This window comes from Oncorhynchus mykiss, chromosome 1 (genome assembly GCF_057628025.1).
Source record: "Oncorhynchus mykiss isolate SJ-2025 chromosome 1, ASM5762802v1, whole genome shotgun sequence".
Taxonomy (NCBI): Eukaryota; Metazoa; Chordata; class Actinopteri; order Salmoniformes; family Salmonidae; genus Oncorhynchus; species Oncorhynchus mykiss.
The window spans coordinates 81,800,599-81,822,913 of NC_143022.1; the positions used below are offsets into that span (position 1 = coordinate 81,800,599).

Here is a 22,315-nt window from a genome sequence, read left to right on the forward strand (position 1 = left end):
GTTACATGTCTAGTTTGTCTAGTTCTATGTTTGGCCTGATATGGTTCTCAATCAGAGGCAGGTGTTCATCATTGTCTCTGATTGGGAACCATATTTAGGTAGCCTGTTTGGTGTTGGGTTTTGTGGGTGATTGTCCTTAGTGTCCTTATGACCTTGTTCTGTGTGTATGGGAACCAGTATTAGGCTGTTTCGGTTTTCCTTACGTTTATTGTTTTGTCGTTTTTGTATTAGATTCGTGTTGCTTCAGTTTCATTAAACATGGATCGCAATAGCCACGCCGCATTTTGGTCTGACTCTCTTTCACATACAGAAAACCGTGACATTTCCCCTCCTTAATTCCAGTCATGAACAGAGAGGCTTTTATTAAAGGGTAATCAATTTTGTAGACATGATAGACTATAGATATTTATGTACTGTATATTTTGGGGATGAAAAAGCGCACTGTGACTTTTGACTGTGTGGAAGAAATCGATCTTAAAATAAAACGGAAGAACGATTAAAAGGAATAATCATTATTATCGAATAATGTGTTACCACTTGCCGCAACACATAATCTCAACCATAGGTGTCAGCAGCTTGAATGTCAATTAGCTCAGTCTCGGAAACAGGAATTCATCCTTGTGAATGATTTGACAACTGAGCTGCATTTTCTCACACTTCAGTAATTTAATACAATAAATATGAAGGAGGAGTAGAATCCAGGTAGAATGTCATTGGTATTTGGAAAAGGTTCAACCCTGTTATCACCAACCATTCATCACACACCGGTCATAGGGGCATAGCAGTTTGTGCAATGGATGATCAGATTTTTATGACAATAACCCTTTTTTTGTTTATCCAGCCTGCCTCTTTTCATAGAATGGGCCAACCATATAATTTGAATTCTAATTATATGTGTGCTACAGTCACTGTCTGCAGTGATTTACAGTTTATTTTTGCATTTGTTATCATAAATGTGGTACACACTATACTGATTGCAATTTACAAGACAACAAAAGTATGCCATGAAACAAAGATTAATGCATTGCATTGCCAGTAAATGCAGTAAATATATTGTCAAATAGTAAACTGTCAAAAGATGATAGTTTGTGTGACAAAGACGACAGCTTGTATGTTGCATTTGAATAATTTCATTTTTTTCTAAAAATCAAAGAAAACCCCTTTTCTGTCTTAATGAGCTCAATTTATTTTCCAAAACTCTAAATAATTCATGTTTCTCTGATCATCTCCATACATAATGAATGCCACCCATAATGAATTATTTAGCCAGTCATGCTTTTGGACTCAACCGATCCCTTTGGCCATGTGCAGGCAGAGACACAAATGGGTCTTTGATATCTTACTTGCCGAGGTCTATGCATCATTGCCGGAAAAAGCAAGGCAACATTTACTCAACTGTAACAAAATAATTGTCTAGAGAGTGAACCTGCAACATTGTTGTCCCAAGTTCTACATAAAATCACTGTGTCTTGTTTTTCATAGATGTGTATGTACACCTTTGTCATGTACACCTTTGTACACCTTATTATGCTGTCTCTTCGTCAACTCCTTTTTCATTGGGGTCAACATGTTCATGGGACAAGCCAGAAGCACTCAATACATGTTACGAGTACTTTATGCTACGCATTATAATCCACCCACTGTCAGTATTACACCAATAAACCACTAAATCATTTTAGTGCTTGTATTGAGCAATGTGAACAATGTGAACTGCAACTCCATAAATTACAGTAAATATGAAAAAAAGTCCACCTGATATTGCAAACAACATGAATATACCCTAACAACAATTTACTCATCCCTGAGGAACAGTATTAGCAGCATAATTAACCTGTAATTAAGCAAAGATCTACGTTGCTTGTTCTTATTGGTAATTACAGTGAAACAGTTTAATCATGTTTACTTGATATATTGTAACACAGAAATTATAGTATTTTCAAGTCAAATGTACAAGTGGTCTCTTCTAAAAAGAATGAAACATTATCATATATTTAAACATTTTAATGGCAACTTCCAGCATTGACAAATGTAAAGTGATCGGTTGACAATGTTTTAAAATACATGCAGTAACAGTGCCCCCATGAGCTCAGTTAAGGAATTGACTCTAACGTACAGTGTAAAGTGAATATAACTCATGTTCAGTCAATATCTGCCAAAAACAAAATCCAAAACCAACATAATGTCATCTCTGTGAGAAATTGTTCCAGTATTAACAAAAATGAATGCATTCTGACTCAAATAAAATAGCTTACTGGTTGTTACAAAATTTCAGTACAAGGCAACGGCCTGGCCCATGACTGGGAAGTTGGTCAGCTGCTACATCAACTCTGAACCCTCCCCAAAGTCCAGTCAGTCATTTAATACACCAACAGTGGTTACAACTCAGGCTGAGGAAAGAAACACAACATTGACAACATGGCAAAAACTACAACAAGACGAGTCCTACTTTGCTTTTGCTCACTGACAGGTAAGAAGGCAAGCCATTATGGGAGTAGAAACTGAATTGAGCCTTCATATTCATTATACGTGTTTGAGTTTATGGTAACAACGTACTGAAACACAGTAGGCTTACATGCCGGGTATTAACCTGTTACATCATGGTACTCATTCTCCCATCAGCAGAACAATTATGGCAGAGACTAGCTTGACACGGTTGTGTAATACTGAATGGTCTACCAGCTGCCTTCTCATACGCTGTTTCTCAGGAGGAAGATGTTGGGAGCAACAGCTGCTCCTCATCCAAACAGCTCTCTACTCAGCTTCAGGTATGGAAACCTTCATCATTTTTTGAATTGTGTGTAAAATTCTATTAAATATATACAATCAAGGAAACTTGGGCACCATGGTCCACTTTTAACAATGTTGCAATGTTGATCAATTGCTCCAGGTAAATCTAGCTTGACGATGACATGTTTTGATACTTGGATTTCAAACAGATGAATGACATCTCTTTCCATCTGACATCTCTCTCTCCACATGACATATCTTTCCACTATATCTAAAAAGCACAATGTGCTGAAAACGTTACTAGCCAGTGGAGCGATAACTGGACTGCTGTTGTGCTGAACTCGCTGCGAGCACTGACAGACATTCTACAGAAAAAAAACAGTTAAGAGTCCCAAGCAAAACACAGATCTGTGTGCAATAATAATTATGCTGCTGATAAAGACTTTATTGGCTACGAATAAGCTATGGCAGAGCGAATGGCCTCATTTTGCGCAACCCATAATTACATCGGCTTTACTTTGTGTCTTTCTAAAGGTATTGCGTAAGTAGTTATTGTGTTACTGTATATGTTTTCCTCATATAGTTTGCAAGGAGGTTGAGCCCAAGCAGTGTCCAGCTGCAGTAGCCCAGAGTAAAGGAGGAAGCGTTAATGTAAACCCATGAGCAATGAGGTACTCTTTCCTGTAACATCATATGTCTATGAGCTAAAACCTCTGGCACATATATTCAGTATGCTACAAGAGGCTATGTCTTTACATAAAACACAAACAGTTTCAACAAAAAATAGTTTCTACAGAAAAAACTTTAAGGAATAAGAAATTAAAATATAAATGTTTGGTTCTTAAATCATTATTTGCCATATTTTATTATAATTCATTACACAGGGCTATGATTGTAACGGTTTTCTTCTATCTCCTCCTCTGACGAGGAGGTGTAGCAAGGATCGGACCAAAATGCAGCGTGGTTGTTATTCATGGTTCTTTAATGAAGAAACTGAACATGAACAAACAATAAACGTGCGAAAACCTAACAGCCTATCTGATGACAACAAAACACAGAGACAGGAACAATCACCCACAAACACAGTGAAACCCAGGCTACCTAAATATGGTTCCCAATCAGAGACAATGACTAACACCTGCCTCTGATTGAGAACCATATCAGGCCAGACATAGAAATAGACAAACAAGACATCCAACATAGAATGCCCACCCAGCTCACGTCCTGACCAACACTAAAGCAAGGAAAACACACACGAACGATGGTCAGAACGTGACAATGATTTTGTGTTCTTCAGGAGAAGTCTTCTGTGTGAGAAGTGCAGTACAGACACCAGACACAAATGGACAACCCATTACATTGGCGGGAACAAGCTGGCCTTTTGCAACAGCAAGTCCCCTCTGTAAATCTTTTGTAAAGGTTCTCTTTAACTCCACAGAAAGGCGATGGTGCACAGCTTGTAAAGGTGGAATATTTAACACTAAAACATCCTCTAATTCTGTTGTAAGGTCTTAAAAGGCACAGGGCAGTCAAAAACGGGATTTTCCTGTGTTTTATATACATTTCCACACTATGGGGTTGGAATATTATTATAAAAAATATATATGATATTTTATTGTAAGATCTTTTTGAAAATACTTTTGGCGTGTCTGGTGACATCACCATGCAGTAAATTAGTTAATAGACCAATACGAAGATTCCAAACCACTCTGCCAATAACAGCTAATTTTCAGTTTTCCCCTCCCAACTCAGACCACTCCCAGGCAATCCTAGCAAAATTCTTGCTTGAGAAATTGCCCTTTGCTAAGAAGCTATTTTTGTTTGAAAACAATCAAAGTAAGGTACTTAACTGTCACCCAGAAATTATTTGATATCGAGATAAAAATGGCTGCATTGGACCTTTAAGTCATATTGAAATAAGGATGATGTTTCAAAGTCAATGCTTTTGAAAACTCCTAAGAATGTGTGTCCCTTTGTCTATGCAGAATCCTTAAGAATCCTTACTTTCCAACGGACCAGGAATGCCTGACGACCAAGAGTTGCAATGATTTTGAGGCTAAGCTCATTAAGCAGTTCATCAATGAGCTGAAGAGCAAAAAGGCATTGATGGAGAGCCAGAATACGCCTGTCTCGTCTGTGGATAACCATAACAGAGAAGAGTGAGACCAGAGGGGAAAGCTTCAGAGTTAGTCGTTCAATTTGCCAGAGATAAGATTAATTTTCCTCTGCTACGATAATCTTTGCACTATCACTAGCTGCTAACACTCAACATTAATGAGGAGAATAACGAAGAAGCTTGATATCATTGTGCTCAGCAGAACTGAAGTATGGAAGAAATGTTAATGAAATGAGGAGATTAATTGCTTGATGTCAAATGCACTTATTTTCATCACCACTTTATTTTTCTGACTTGTTTTTCTAATACATGTTTCTGTAGCAACATTACTTTGTGTGTCAATATTTCTCTAACAACCAGCACCTCAGGTTTAAGTGTCAGAGTGGGTGGATTCATTGCATACATATTCACTTCTACTTTATTTCTTATCTGATGTGCTTCAAATTCAAATAAAAAATGCAGTTGTTAAATGGTCAGACTACTGCAATCTCAAAGGATATAACATAAGCATGTTCAAATCCCAGGTGATGTGAGGATTATGTTAGCAGAATACTGCCAGTACAGAAGCTGCAAACCACTTAGTCAAATGGCCTGATTTGAAATAATCCGGGTCATGCTCTGAAGTCAACAGAACAAAGACTCAAACGGGATTTGAACTCATTAACTATTACATCATAAGTCAATCAACTGACGGTCAATCAAATTCAGGGATAACATGAAAATGATCTGGAGAAGATACATGCCGCATCCCATAATCATCAATTATTTTAATGAGTCATTGTGCTGGTACTAGAGTACTACATGAACAAGAACATCCCTGTATGTTTGTTTTACTCCATGTGTAACTCTGTGTCGTTGTATCTGTCGAACTGCTTTGCTTTATCTTGGCCAGGTCGCAATTGTAAATGAGAACTTGTTCTCAACTTGCCTACCTGGTTAAATAAAGGTAAAATAAATAAATAAATAAATAAATAAATAAATCCTGGTTGGCCACCATGTGTGGTGTAAAATGGCCTCTAGAGGGCAGCAAAGAATACAACAAGCAATCTGCAAACATTTACAGTTTTAATAGTCTTCTCTCTCTATGGACATTAATGACATTTAATGAAATGTATAGCCAGGGATCACATTGGAATTTTGTAGGTGGTGTAAAAGTAACTCATACTATATTTTCTATACATTCAAAATGACATTTCAAGAAATATCACTGACACTGGCGGTTTTGAGGTTGAACACTGCTTCTGTACCTGGAAACAGAGAACATTGACCAGCATCACATCAAAAACATGTTCACCACACCTTAGGCTGACACCATCATTCGATTAATTTGTATTCTCATGGAAAAACAACCAGAAAAGTCCACTTTACAGTGGAGTTCTGGATATGTTTTGATTATTTCTGTTCTCTGATTCTAACTGCTATGTTATTTCTTTCCTATTCTTTTCATAGTCCATATATACATATTTTATTGTCAACCTGGTTCAGTCAGATTTTGCTGTACATTGTGATACTGCAACTTCGATCATTTCCACTAGAGGGCAGTTTTCAGGGGTAAAGAATTACAGTTTTTGACAATTGCTTACACATGATTTCTGAAACTATGGCTCCTTTTCTCTAGACTCTACACACAAAACCCCAAAACACACACACAACATGCAAAACGTCACACATCTCTTGCAAAACCAAATACTTAATTCAAAATTATTTTAACTCTTCTCAAAATTGTGTTTTTCCAATAAAACTACACACAAACCAGCAAATGTTTAGCTCTTGTACACGCCAACTATACACGGATGTGACAAATATAAAACACTACAATCTTGTGTCTTTTGCATGTTCAGTGTGCAGTGGAGTCCACAGCAGTTTGTCATAGCACCCACACGTATGTGTGCACAAATATATACAGTATGTATGCATATTCAGTATATATTTACACTATAAACAGAAATGCATTTCTAAAATGTATTTCTTTCTCAAAACATTGTATTTTCATCAATATTTCAGGATGAACAGTAACAGACAAAACAAATACAGTAGAAGGTAAACAAAAGGCTTTTCCTTTTCCTCCTCCTCCTTGTCCTCGTCCCCCTCTTACTCTCACTCCTCTTCCTCTAACTTGTTCTCCAAAATTGGCCTCCATTCTTGTCCAAACCAAAAAAGCCAACCTGAAGCCTATTTATAGTGCTCAAGCTCTGATTTCTAAGTGAAGCAATTAGCTTTGTGTTTTCACACGTGAGCACTGGGTGTAGGTAATCGGTAAATGAGTGTGGTATTTGGAATGGCAGTGTTTTCCAAACGAAACACAAGACCTGTTAGTTTTGAATGATGTGTCTAATGTAGAGAACTGTGTTTAGTTTTACAATTGCAAACTGAGTGTAAAGTTTTGCAGACTTGGTCTGAAGATTAGGTACATGAGGTAATGGTTTCACTGAGTATGCCTCACGTACCACTTATAGTGTGTAAGTGATTGTAAAAAACTGTAATATACGTTTTAAACAAATGCATGGGATTTGTTCTTGTTCTCTTGATCACTATAACAATATCATCCCGTCTCAACACCCTGGTTCTATGGCTAAAATCTTATCATGTTTTGGTAACGATATGTTCGGTGGGTAAAGCCAAGACCTTCAATGAGCTGACAGTAAAGTAACACAAAATAAGTACTTAAGTAAAATACACAACGTTTTTAAGACTGCTGGTATAATCAATCTCTCTCCTAACCTCTAACATACCTCTGGAATTTGGACACTATGTGAATTTCCTTGAGTATTGGGGAGTCTTCTGAGACAGTTTCTGCAATAAAAAATGTCATGTTACATACAATAAGAGCTATTGACTTAATTTGAGGCTCATAGATTTGAATAGCTCAGAGTGATTACCGATTGCAGGAACAGGATTTCAGAGCTAAGGGCTTCTCTCAGAAGCTCCAGCTCTCCTTCTTTGTGCATCTCCAGCTCCTTTTTAAGTCTATGACACATTTAAAATGTTAAGTGTCTGAAAAGCTAGTCTCTCATTACACACACGTCAAATGTAACATAAAACAATTATCTAACATGAATTTAAGAGTTGGAGCAAATAGTACAACCAAAAGTTTACCCTGCCAGCAAATTGGATCTAGAGATATTATACAATGGGTGGTTCTAATCTTGAATGCTGATTGGTTAAAACCGCATACCAGCCAGCGTCTATTCCACAAGTTACCACTGGCTAAGTCTATGACATTAAAATTGTATGGTTTGCACACTTACACTTTTAAAAAGACAGCACTAATTAAATTGACATGCATTCAATTTCAAACAATCAATAGCTGAGTAAAAAGCGTGATTAATGAACACACTCAAGAGGAATTATCATAACAGTAAGTGGGCCTCAGCTTCCCCAAAAGCCCCACCCTCAGCACATCCTGTGGACTAATCAGGCCGTCAGTAATGAAGGAGATTTGTGGGGACAGAGGGACAGAACATGCTTCCCCCACGTATGATTTAAGAGCAGGAGGAGGCAAACACTTCCTCCCTGGGCCAGATTCTGTATCGATCCATCCTTTTAATTAAGTTCCTAACATGAGAATCGTAGGATGTTCTTTTTTGACCAGATAATACAGGCAGCAGATCAAAGCCTTAATTCAAGAGATTGGGGTAATGTTGCTTTATTTAAGCATCCTGATCTGAAGAGTACAAGAATGGCAGGATGGGTGCAGGTCCTTTCAGCACATTTCAAGCAGGATCATTAGCAGGATGAGACAGGAAGACAATAAATGTGCAATGATTTGTGACCCACACACCAAATACCCAGTCTTGCTGTCCTGTCAGAATTGACGATAGGATCCTTGTTATGTCTGTAAAACTCAGTCCTCACGTATTTATTGTATATGCTTCCGAGCACATTTTTGCTCTAACTTCTGACTCTATACACACCCCAGGATAAGCCTTGATCTAGCCATAACGGACCACTCTCCTCACGCAAACGCTATCCACGAAATTGAACTAGTCAGTGAGGCTCTCCGCAGGCCCCGGACTGGGAACCCTCGTTGCGGGCCCCGGACTGGGGACCGTCGCTGGAGGCTCCGTGCCCTGGATCATCACTGGATGCTTCGTGCCATGGATCATCACTGGAGGCTTCGTGCCATGGATCATCACTGGAGGCTGCGTGCCATGGATCATCACTGGAGGCTTCGTGCCATGGATCATCACTGGAGGCTTCGTGCCATGGATCATCACTGGACTGGAGAGACACTCAGGAGGCCTGGTTCGTGGAGCTGGCACAGGATATACTGGGCCGTGGAGACGCACTGGAGGTCTGGAGAGCAGAGCTGGCACAACCCGTCCTGGCTGGATGCGGGGCTAGGGTGAGCGTACATTTCTTTATTTATAATGTCGCCAACAAAAACAAGAAACAACAACACGACCGTGAAGCTTACGAGGGCTACAGTGCCACTAACAAAGACAACTTCCCACAATAACAAAAGGGAAAAAGGCTGCCTAAGTAGGATTCCCAATCAGAGACAACGATAGACAGCTGTCCCTGATTGAGAACCATACCCGGCCAAAACATAGAAACCTAAAACATAGAAATAAAGAACATAGAACGCCCACCCAAATCACACCCTGACCAACCCAAATAGAGACATAAAAAGGCTCTCTAAGGTCAGGGCGTGACAGCGCAGTTGATTACCTTAAGCAAGTGCTGTCTGTGAGGGGCTTCTGGGTGACCATCAGACTCTCTGCACTTAAGGACTCGGTCATTGATTTAGCCTCACTCAGCTGGCTCTCCAGGTCTGAAATGAACAACTCTTAATGTAAACATTACCTCCACATACCATTCTGTTTTTCTCTAAAGAAAATGACACTAGGGGATGGATTCAGTTTAGTCTGCACGTTTTACTGTACGCTGTCTTTAGGATTGTTTGTTTTATCTGGTGGCGAGCATTCAAACATCTGCCTGACAACAGAGCTGGATCAAATCTACCTTTCATAATATGTTCCAGTCCTTGTAGCTCCAAATGGAGACCTCTCTTTTCTTCTTGCATAGACTTCATCTGAGTATTCTTCCGGCCCATGGAATCCATCTCTAAGACAGGATGGAAAAAACAGTATAAGGGGTTGGTCAGAACAGGGCATGGTTAGTGTAGCATCAGGTTATATAATGTAAATATATTATCCATTAATAAACTAGCAATACCCAATGAATATAAAATGACCCTACTTCACATGTTAATATAAACAGTGGCTTCTCTACCTTTGTTTAAAGAGCTAACCTCCTCCCCCAAGTTACATATCTCAGATTGGGTTTGGCTCTCAAACACAGTCTCCCTGTTATTCAAAAGGCTAAAGTCGCTGTTGAAAGTCATGATTTCTTTCATGAATTTCTCCTGTTCCTCCTTCGACGACTTCTTTATTTTCTCCTTCAAACATATGAGCACAGAAAAAATAGGTAAATAGATTAATGTAGCCTAGATCTATTGATTAACGATGTACTGTCATGTGGTATTTGTTTAACGTTTGAGTGTGCTTGAATGCCCTTGACAAGAATCACTCACCAAGTGTTTCCTGAGATCCCTCTGCTGTCTCAGAAGCTCCCCTGCCTGCTTTTCAACTTGTACTTGATGCTTTTTCATTAGGTCATACTGCAGCTTTGTCTCTGATAGATGCTGAGCCTGGAAGGACACACTTTTAGCAGTTCCATAAAACATAACAAAAACAATATTTTTGTTAGCCTGTCCCATTCCATGAAGTTTGATACTTGATTGAACAGATAATATACTGAAATCAAGGGAAAATACAGTGCCTTGCGAAAGTATTCGGCCCCCTTGAACTTTGCGAAAATTTCAGTCTCTCGATGTGCAAAACTGATAGAGACATACCCCAAGCGACTTACAGCTGTAATCGCAGCAAAAGGTGGCGCTACAAAGTATTAACTTAAGGGGGCTGAATAATTTTGCACGCCCAATTTTTCAGTTTTTGATTTGTTAAAAAAGTTTGAAATATCCAATAAATGTCGTTCCACTTCATGATTGTGTCCCACTTGTTGTTGATTCTTCACAAAAAAATATAGTTTTATATCTTTGTTTGAAGCCTGGAATGTGGCAAAAGGTCGCAAAGTTCAAGGGGGCCGAATACTTTCGCAAGGCACTGTATGTTCTCATTTTAGTAGCTATACTATAGGCACACTTTATTGCCTAGCCTCAACATTCCCCTCACAATATTTATATATATTTTTTTATAAGCCATTCAGACCAAAAAAAGGCAAATGGTACCATTAAGGTAATTACATACTACCTGGCTTCAAATGATATAAGCAATTGTGAAGGTTAATTGTGCTAGTGGAAAGCATTGAAAATTACCGTCTAAAATGCATGGCATTCAGGACAATTGGTTACTATGAGTGTTAAAGTTCAAAAATAAAACAGTAACCTTTGTGTCCTAAATATAATGAAGGGAACAGTTAAAGAGAGCTTAAAAGTAAACTGGCTGGCTGAAGACACATTTATGATTGAGCAAGCCAAGTGTCATAGACTATGGAACAACAAACACAAAGTTTGAGCTGTTTCATAAAGATAGTGTGCTTAAACCACTTAGTGTGCTTAAAACACTTTATCAAACGTGTATATGTATGCTATTAACCTACAACGGCTCAATTTAGCATAATCTTAAATATCAGTAAAATAGATGGAACATATTGGCTGAATGTATATGTGATATTCAGCAGCAGCCTATAGTTCAAAGGTTATTGCATCTCATCTCAATGAATGACTCTTTTGATTTGACCCCTGTAATTGGCAATCTTGTTATGTTCCTTTTTGACATGTACAGGAAGTGCTCAACAATATTATGAAAAGTTAATGAATCTATCTTCCACACATAATTCATTTCAAGCATGTTAAAACGTTGCTTGCTATAATGCTAATGTTATCCTGCGGAAACTAGGAATTGATTTTGTAGTGCCACTTGCAATTGATCCACAGTCTCTGATGAGGCCTCTAATAGATTAAGGGTTTTAATCATACAATTAATCACCTCTTTAATGTGTCTCAATATGTATCAATATACTGCACTTAATCTGTCAACACACTCTCTCGGGACTAATTAATGTAGCTATTTGACTGTACATTCACTGTACTACTCTGTAGCCTACATTCACTGTTCAATGAAGTGTCTGTTCTTATCTCTGTCACTTCAACAATATTGTGTCAGACCATGCTTTGAGGTTCTCTCTCACACACATAGGTAATGATAACAGCAGATTCACCTGTTCATCAAGTTCCTTGGAGAGACATTCTGATTTTGCTGTCAATGACTTGACCCTGTCTTGACATCTTGCAATGGCAGCCTTGACTGACAGAACATTGAATAAGGAAACACAACAGTGACCTTCATGACAAACACAACCAGTCACATTCTTTCCCCCAATTCCTGCAAAAGTCAATTGAAAACGAAAAGTAGTATAATTTAGCTAACATTGTGTCATTAACAGCTAGCTTGATATTAGAAAGGAAATTATGGTTGGCAGCTCACCCTCTTGAGATTGTCGCGTTTTCTCCGATATTTGCTGTTCAGTTAGAAGAATTTGTTGAAACAGAGTATCCAAACTCATATCTTTATCGGATAAATATGCTATCTAGCTGTATTAACTTTTTAATTGTTTATTAAATATGACACCAGGACAGCAGTAAAACATACAAGTGTGTTGAGATTCCAGTCGAATTCCCGCCAACAAATGTGCACGTGTTCTATAGCGCGCATATAGTCCTATTCTAGGGTGCGCGAGCCTATTTGTTGGCATGAGAGGTCAGTTTACTTTTACCAGAAAACCTACTAATATCGTGTAACATTTCAAATGGTCCTCACCCAAGCGGATGTGTTTCTTAAACCCACAGAAATATGTTGAACCTGGGTGTAGCCTAGGGGGCTTTTCATTGTAGCCTACCACAATGAATACATTATGTAGGCCTAAACATACTGAGAAATGTACCAGTGCAGCCATTCTCTCAAGATCGCTTTCATTCATCACAGTTCTGCTTCAATGAACTATTAGTTCTGCCATCCACAGTATTGTTTGACGTTTGTAAGCACAGTTGGCAATCAATAGCTTTAATTCAGTGTAATTTGCTCCTTCAAGATTTGTCACATGGGCCTATAGAGGCTAATTCTTTACTTTACCCAATTTTCTCCTGAGCACTGCTAGAAAGAATGGTTTGAGCCAGTGCCATGAAGAACATTAAAGTGTGAATGCCTGCCTCCTTATATGACCAGGACTATATCATTCTGACATTCATTTGCTAAATTAATAGTAAATATTGATTGAGGCTTTTCATAAATCCCAGATTGATGTTGCTCACCTTCATGAGGTTGGCAACCTTCCCTTTGAAATTAAAATAGCCAAGTTACCAAATTATATAGGTTTTCCAGACAATTAACTAACACTATATTTTTCCCTCTCAACATGCTTGTAATTTGGTCAAGGAGGATACATATGTTATTTTATTTGAACAAACTATCATTTGAAAGCTCCCTTTGAAAAAGCCAATTAATTGTAAACTTCATTTACTTTTGGGCCGAGCCTATGCGGTTTTGCAATTTAGGACTAGGCCTATTTGTGTTCCCCTTATACATTCACTGAATTTATGTTGCTATTGTCCAGTATAATTACCCTAAACTGTAAAAAAGACCAGTAAAAGATGTAAAAAAAAATCCTGTTGTCTTTACCGTGACTTACTGACAGTGAGTCACTGTAAAAATGTACATTATGTTCCAAAGAAAAATTTGGTTTAACAGTACCCTACTGTAAACTTTACAGTAATGTACTTTTAAACCAAGTTTATTTGGAATATTTACTTTTTTTTACTATAGTTACTATAAAAACAACAGGATATTTTTACATAATTTTCTGGGCTACCTAATAAACTCAGCAAAAAAAGAAATGTCCCTTTTTCAGGACCCTGTCTTTCAAAGATAATTCGTAAAAATATAAATAACTTCACAGATCTTCATTGTAAACGGGTTTAAACACTGTTTCCCATGCCTGTTCAATGAACAAAATACAATTAATGAACATGCACCTGTGGAATGGTCATTAAGACACTACTTACAGACGGTAGGCAATTAAGGTCACGGTTATGAAAATGTAGGACACTAAAGAGGCCTTTCTACTGACTGGACAGAATGCACAGCTGATCGTCCTCGCAGTGGCAGACCACTTGTAACAACACCTGCACAGGATCGGTACATCCAAACATCACACCTGCGGGACAGGTACAGGTACAGGATGGCAACAACAACTGCCCGAGTTACACCAGGTACGCACAATCCCTCCATCAGTGCTCAGACTGTCCGCAATAGGCTGAGACAGGCTTGACTGAGGGCTTGTAGGCCTGTTGTAAGGCAGGTCCTCACCAGACATCACCGGCAAAAACCCTGGACCCGACAGAACAAACCCTGGACCCGACAGAACTGGCAAAAAGTGCTCTTCACTGACGAGTCGCAGTTTTGTCTCACCAGGGGTGAGGTGGTCAGATTTGCGTTTATCGTCAGAGGAATGAGCGTTACACTGAGGCCTGTACTCTAGAGTGGGATCGATTTGGAGGTGGAGGGTTTGTCATGGTCTGGGGCGGTGTGTCACAGCAACATTGGAGAGAGCTTGTAGTCATTGCAGGCAATCTCAACGCTGTTATTTACAGGGAAGACATCCTCCTCCCTCATGTGGTACACTTCCTGCAGGCTCATCCTGACATGACCCTCCAGAATGACAATGCCACCAGCCATACTGCTCGTTCTGTACGTGATTTCCTGCAAACAGGAATGTCAGTGTTCTGCCATGGCCAGCGAAGAGCTCGGATCTCAATCCCATTGAGCACGTCTGGGACCTGTTGGATCGGAGGGTGAGGGCTAGGGCCATTCCCCCCAGAAATGTCTGGGAACTTGCAGGTGCCTTGGTGGAAGAGTGGGGTAACATTTCACAGCAATAACTGGCCAATCTGGTGCAGTCCATGAGGAGGAGATGCAATGCAGTACTTAATGCATCTGGTGGCCACACCAGATACTGACTGTTACTTTTGATTTTGACCCCCCCTTTCTTCAGGGACACATTGTTCCATTTCTGTTAGTCACATGTCTATGGAACTTGTTCAGTTTATGTCTCAGTTATTGAATCTTGTTGTGTTCATACAAATGTTTACACATGTTAAGTTTGCTGAAAATAAACACAGTTGACAGTGAGAGGACGTTTCTTTTTTTGCTGAGTTTACAAGGTAGGCCTAGGCACACTTAGCTGGCTTCTGTGTCTGTTAAATCATCATCTAAGCCTACTCTCGGACAAGCATTTGGTTTATGGAATTTTTTTCAGCAGATAACATGGTTGGTTAATAGTTATGCATTATGCAGTCCTTAAACTTATTTTATTAGGCTTACTTAATTCAGAAATGTTACTCGCCAGCTCATTCATGTGCTTCATTGTTTGCAGTCCGGCCGACATGCATTTCCTGTTCCTAGGAGTAGACGGCACACCTGATTGGTGCCAATTCATGCCCCGTTTCGAGGAGCCAAATTTGCCTCATGGGTTTAGTTTCTCCCCATTTGTTATTTTGAGATTACATAAATATATAGTCTTTGTGTCATTTGAGTTTATAAGGCCATTTTGTTCTATGGTGATTCATTTATTAATGTTATTTCACAGATGTAGGCTGAGAGGTTGATGTGCCTAATGTTACCTCTCTAGAGTAGTGAGTTGGTATGACCCAATCCAGTAGGGCTGTCAACAGGTATGTTGTCTTTTTCAGACTTTCAGTTGGGCGTGTTCCCCTGCTCAAACGTTGAATGCATTAACCAATGGTTGCGTGCAACGTCATTGACTGTGTCATCGACTGACAGATTGCTAGATTGTGGTTAGCTGATGTAAAATATCTATCAAGAAATTGTCAAATCTGGCAGGTGTCAACAACGCCTGGGCAGAGGAATGCGCCCATTGACTTCTGATAGTCGCCTGCCTGTCTGGCAGCCATAATGTTTAACGACATGCTTGTTGCGAGGCCTTAAGTGCAGCTTTATGGTTAAAAGCTGTAGTTCACAGTAAAAGTGTTTGCAAAGACAGTTTATTCTACATCCTTTCCATTTTTTTTTTGGATCCCTTTTGTTGGCACATTAATTGGGGAGAATGGGCTCGTGGTAATGGCTGGAGCGGAATTAATACAATGGTATCAAACACATGGTTTGATACCATTCCATTTGCTCCATTTCAGACATTATTATGAGCCATCCTCCCATCAGCAGCCTACATTGCTTTGTAGGCCTATATATTTTAAAGATAGTGGATAAATCATGATAGTTCACTCAGGCCGTTTATTGTTGGAAAAATTATCAGTTTCGGTTTGCTTAACGGGGTAGCCCATAGACACCAATGTGATAGCATCTGGGTCTGGTCTGCTTAGTTCATTGACTTCAATTGTACCATAAATAATTAGTGGGTGAGATGTCTCGCTTCCTTTTCCGTGTCTGACGCAAAGCTTGCGTTCCCCTGCTTAGATGTTGCATGCATCAACCAATGGTTGCATGCCACGTCATTGACTGTGCAGCTGGGCACCAGATTGCTATAATATGTGGTATCATGTAAAATACCTATCCAGGTGTTGTAAGATCTGACATGCGTCAGCAACGTCTGAGCAGGGGAACACACCTTAGTCTTCTCTTTCACACTATCTGTAAAAATGTAAATAGCCCTGCTCTCTCAGCTTCCCATTTGTGTATTAAAGGATTTAGTCCAGTTGATATGGTGGAGTGGAGGGGAACATTCATTCATTGTTGATTGTTTCGGTCAACAGTCGATTGGGTTTAACCATAGAAAATTCCTTTAAAATTCCTTTAAATTCTTTCTGTATTTAGCCTAGTGAATGACTGAAAACGAATCAATAGGGCATGTATTACATCTCACTTAATAGGATGTGTATCTGTGTTATTATATGGTCAATGTTAAAAGTGTAGGCCTAATATAGAAAAGTATGTAAAATGAACCAAATAGGCCTAATGAAATATGTTAAAATGTTCATTATCATAAACCACTCAATTTTTGTGATTTGTATAGCCTCCAATTAATTCAGATAGTTTCATATTACATTCGCCACGTCTAGGCTATAGTGATTGCTTTATTTTGCCTATAATCAGATGCATGTTGAAGCTTTTTTAAACCAACAGATGGCGATATTCACCCATGTTCACGTTTTATAGTCGATGTCAAGAGTGGCTAGAAGGAGCGCACTGCTGGCTCTACACTCTCAGCTCTGGTACTGTATGGTACTGTATGGTTTGCACCACAATCAGCAGCACACATCAGATAGACAATTTAGGCTCCGTCTCCTTTTTCATTACACGCTCCAAATGGGTGGCGAAAGCGCATCCTGAGCATAGCAAACACTAAGTCAGCATTAATACGCGACGATATGAAAATGTTTTTCAATGTGAAAAAGGAACAGTGACAGGTTTCCGTCGAATTGGTGGGATAGCGTCGCACGTCAACACAGATTTCAATCGATAGTGTACTTGTAGGCTACAGCATATTATCTGTGCGCATGGGGTTGTCTCTCGCTCAAATTTGAGTGTGCTGTTTTGAACGGCCATAGAAGCTTTGGTTTTGACTAAGGTATTGGGGATAGTCACATAACACGTTGTTTAACCTCTACATGTTGTGAACTCTCTGTAACCCCATGAATAACAGAATATTGTAAATTATAATGGTGTAGCCTTGTCCTAGGGAATGAATCAAGACACTATAATATTTTGATACAATTTAATACAGAATCAACAATCAAAACGTTTGCAAATAGTGTCATACCATATGTTTTCACAAATAAGATATTGCGTATGTATTTAGCCTCACATCGACACTGTATTCCAGAAATAAAATGTGTCTGAAAGTTTGAATTGATCTACTTGTCATCCCCGAAATCCACGTTGAAACGCAGAAGTTCCACTGCCTTGCCGCTGCTGCCGGATTGGGGTTACTGCACTATTGAGCAGTGGGCTACAGCATCCTCGCGCGCTAAGACACACGCGGACATCCTACGAGCTGGAGTTCCGAGTTTCGTTTTGTCTCTTTGTGATCTCTCATCCAAGTCTTTTATTTAGTTTTTAAACGGAAAGGAAATCATTCTGTGGTTGACGGTATCGGTTGTCTGTCGCAAAACATTGGAGTACTTTTGGGTCGGAATGTTTTACGCATGAAGTCAGCTGGATGTGTTCTGTAGCCTATGTCGGACATCATCCACCCGATATTTTCAATGGATTTGAATAGAGTGGAAATGCCTTGGGAATAAAATCACAAAGTTTTTTTCTATATGTTCTATAAATTCCATTGTAACAAGGCATCACACGGATACAAACGCAATGATTTTCATCACACTTTATGTCGTGCTGCCTCTTTTAGGTAAGTTTTAGTTTCTCAAGGCCTATTACTTATGAATATGACTAATATATGCTATACATGCCTAGTATGTGCATTTTTAAATGAACAATAATAAGAAATCAGAGGGCAGCTGAGATGAGTACATAGGAAACCTATAGTGATCTTTGTGGAGAGAGATGAGCCACCATAATGCGGACCATGCCCATTGACTACCAAAAAATCAAATACGAGCTCATGTAGCCTAATCGAAGTGAACTGAGTTCTAATTCTGTAATATACACAACTAAACACAGTGGCAATTCATTATCCGTCTCTCATGTATAGCCTATATACACTACTATAGCCTGCATTGAAAAATAAAAAGCATAACATGTATTACCCATTTCACATTTAATAACTTTACTTGTTTGTCCTCAGCTGATTTTGTAAATATTTCACAAATGTATAGGGTATGCGATGCATTGATCACTATGTCAGTGACGAGTAGCCTATATGAGATGTTTGTGTTGTTGTTATTGTCACGGAGTTGCGCACTAAAATACGCTCAGTACAGCGTTAATACAGTATGTTAATCTGTAAAGAAGCTTTCATTTGGATTAATCTCTGAATGTGTATTGTGACTAAATCCCGTATAGCCTACAATATTTAACATTTAAACGACAGAAACATTATTAGTATTATCACTATTTATTCTCCCCAAACAGATGTATTGTATGCCCAGGAGAATGTCCTTTCTGGTCCCAACCGCCTCGACTGTGTCAAGGCGAGTGAGCAGTGTATGAAGGAGCAAGGATGCAGCACCAAGTATCGGACAATGAGACAGTGCGTTGCTGGGGGGAAGGAGAGAAACTTTAGCATGGTAGCCGGACTGGAGGCGCAGGACGAATGTCGGAGCGCCATGGATGCGCTCAAGCAGAGCCCCCTGTATAACTGTAGATGTAAAAGGGGTATGAAGAAAGAGAAGAACTGCCTTCGCATCTATTGGGGAATCTACCAGACTTTGCAGGGTATGCACTTTGGCATCATTGCAGTTGGCTACAACACAGCAATCACACATTGTCAGAAGTCAATCTGATGTTAATCAATGGTTTAAAAAAAAACATTTCCCAGACCTGCTACATGAGTAATGTATTAACGGACCATGTAAACCGCTAAAGCAATACCGTTTCAGGGAGAAAACAACACATTATTGGGTGCGTAACTTTCCCGCCCGTGCGTAATGGGAAAGGAGTGGGGTAATGACCTTAAACAAATCTCTTAGAATGAATCGAGTGTAAAGCCCTTTGGCACTCGTCATCTTGCAGTAGATCGTACACAAAAATTGTACTGCCTAATGCCAGTGGCCAGTGGGGCAGTAGGGGTTCTCAGTTGCTGACCAATATGCCTAATCAACCGTAGCCTAACGAGTAGTAGGGCGTCATGGAAATTGACTGACCTAGATACCCATCTCATGTGTATGCGCATGTGAAGAAATGGCAAGCCATGGTAGCTTACAAACATTTAGTGAAAACAATAACCCACGTGCATGCTCTTTAAATAACATCTCTATATCTTTATGAATGTGTGTATGTATGTCTGTCTAGCTGGTTGTCTGCAACATGTACATGCCTATTAACACTACAAGAGTATGTTAAAAATCACATTGTATTTCAATATTCCTTTCAGGGAACGATTTCCTCGAGGACTCTCCTTATGAGACCATGAATAGCAGGCTGTCTGACATATTCCGACTGGCCCCCATTATTTCAGGTAAGGGCATGGATTTATTAAGAGTTTACTATGGTGCAACTTATTTAAAGTTCACGAACGGACACTTGGCTTCTTTGTGAAAGTATACAAATGAAATGCTGGCTGTGCATGTTCTTAGTGAAATTGTGTTTCGATTTTTTTACAATCCTCACACTTTCCCTCTTTTGCCCCAATGAAATGCATGCCCATTGTTAGTGAATTTGCACGGGGAGCTATAGTTCTGAGTGTTCACTGAGAGCTCAACACGGAGTGTGGTGGTGTGGAGTTGTAAAAATGTAAAAATGCGTCAGGTTGTAGCATAGTTTATCGAGCTTTGTTTAAATTGTACATTGAATTGTGATGGTCATATCAAATCGATCATGAATGCAGGGAGGGGGTATCACATAGGACACCGTTACACGCATTGGTGGAGTGAGTTTATGTTAAATTATGAGCTGCCTCTAGATGGCAATATTTTCCCTTGTTCACGATCGCACAGGTGCTTTCCATGGAATCTATAGCGGCTTTTGACTTTACCTTGGTCTTGTTGTGAGAAACTACAATCCGGTGCTGGTGAGGTGCCATGTTGTGTGGCTGGTGATGGAGAATAAGAGAGCTTGAGATGAGTTTAATAAGCACATAGAAATGTAACACAGAGATTTGGCTCTATTTAGATTTGCAATCGGATTGTGAATATGAAGGGGAGCTAATCTTTTCATACATTTCCTGTCCTAATTGAAATGGCCAAGACTGTAACACTGAGCAAAAGTATTGTTCTTCCCTGCAAAAGGAATCACCTGTTATTATGTCACTTGTGGACATACTTGTGTAAATAATATAGTAGGCCTACATTTCTCAATTACACTAACCTGACCAAAGGTATTAATTTGTATTTATTTTACCTTTATTTAACTAGGCAAGTCAGTTAAGAACAAATTCTTATTTTCAATGAAGGCCAAGGAACAGTGGGTTAACTGCCTGTTCAGGGGCAGAACGACGTCTGCGTTCCAATTAATCCAAAAGGTTTTTGATGGGGTTGAGGTCCGGGCTCTTTGCAGGCCAGTCAAGTTCTTCCACATCGATTTTGACAAACCATTTCTGTATGGACCTCGCTTTGTGCTCAGGGGCATTGTCATGCTGAAACAGGAAAGGGCCTTACCCAACTGTTGCCACAAATTTGGAAGCACAGAGTTGTCTAGAATGTCATTGTATACTGTAGCGTTAAGATTTCCCTTCACTGGAACTAAGGGGCCTAGCCTGAACCATGACAAACAGCCCCGACCATTATTCCTCCTCCACAAAACTGTACAGTTGCGCTATGCATTCAGGCAGGTAGCGTTCTCCTGGCCTCTGCCACATCCAGAGTCGTCCGTCAGACTGCCAGATGGTTTAGTGTGATTCATCACTCCAGAGAACGTGTTTCCACTGCTCCAGAGTCCAATGGCGGCGAGATTTACACCATTCCAGCCAAAGTTTGGCATTGCGCATTGGTGAACTTAGGCTTGTGTGGGCTGCTCGGCCATGGAAACCCATTTCCCTAAGCTCCCGATGCACAGTTCTTGTGACGTTACTTGCTGACGTTACTTCCAGGGGCAGTTTTGAACTCGGTAGTGAACTCGGTGGTCCCGTTCTGTGAGCTTGTGTGGCCTACCACTTCGTGGCTGAGCTGTTGTTGCTCCTAGACATTTCCACTTCACAATAACAGCAGTTAAAGTTGACCAAGGCAGCTCAAGCAGGGCAGAAATTTGACAAACTGACTTGTTGCAAAGGTGGCATCCTATGACAGTGCCATGTTGAAAGTCACTGAGCTCACTGGCCATTCTACTGCCAGTGTTTGTCTTGGAGATTACATGGCTGTGTGCTCGATTTGATTTTATACCTGTCAGCAACGGGTGTGGCTAAAATAGCCAAATCCACTATTGGCCATGTAGTGTATATAACCTGGAAGCATAGACAATTATGGTTGTTCCTTTAGTTAATTATTTTGTGTATATTGATCGCTAAACTGACAAAATCAAGGGGCAATTTCGTTAAATCATCAATGGCGATAGAGAGACATAAACTGCAGCAACATGATGTGTCCTTGGGCAAAGACCCAAATAATGTTTCTAGGACAAATACTCTAATTTCAGAAAAGTGGAAATTACACATCAGTCATTATAGATGCCTGTCAGAATACAGCCAAACATCAAAGCTACATTTCTAGCTTCTTAGGAGCATAGTTCATATCAAGGCAAATAACAGCCCCAGACATTTCCCCTCTGAGCTACCAGAACAGAAAGATTTATAGGAAAGCGCTCAGCATTTGAAGGTGCTCCTTATTCCCCTTTGAAAAGCTCTTTATGTTGATTGACGGTT

At 39.7% G+C, this 22,315-nt stretch overlaps 2 protein-coding genes across 3 annotated transcripts in view; one reads left to right on the forward strand and one right to left on the reverse strand.

The window, feature by feature from the left end:
• Positions 1–7,591: 7,591 nt before the first annotated feature.
• ccdc172 (coiled-coil domain containing 172) lies at positions 7,592–12,433 on the reverse strand. Its single transcript, XM_090184685.1, has 8 exons — positions 12,355–12,433; positions 12,089–12,174; positions 10,380–10,496; positions 10,079–10,244; positions 9,809–9,910; positions 9,515–9,617; positions 7,723–7,810; positions 7,592–7,636 (listed from the first exon to the last, which is right to left on the reverse strand). Exons 1-8 carry the CDS (start codon positions 12,431–12,433, stop codon positions 7,592–7,594), a joined length of 786 nt encoding a protein of 261 aa, XP_090040811.1.
• A 4,798-nt stretch (positions 12,434–17,231) lies between these two features.
• LOC110530007 (GDNF family receptor alpha-1) overlaps positions 17,232–22,315 on the forward strand; it is an 87,330-nt gene continuing 82,246 nt past the window's right edge. Inside the window, exons 1-3 of one of the 2 annotated variants that reach the window (XM_021612760.3) lie at positions 17,232–18,250; positions 18,934–19,236; positions 19,895–19,978. In XM_021612760.3, coding sequence (XP_021468435.2) covers positions 18,211–18,250; positions 18,934–19,236; positions 19,895–19,978 — 427 coding nt within the window. In that variant the 5' untranslated portion in view covers positions 17,232–18,210. The remainder of the gene's footprint in view (positions 18,251–18,933; positions 19,237–19,894; positions 19,979–22,315) is intronic. The other variant, XM_036986123.2, reaches the window with a different exon arrangement.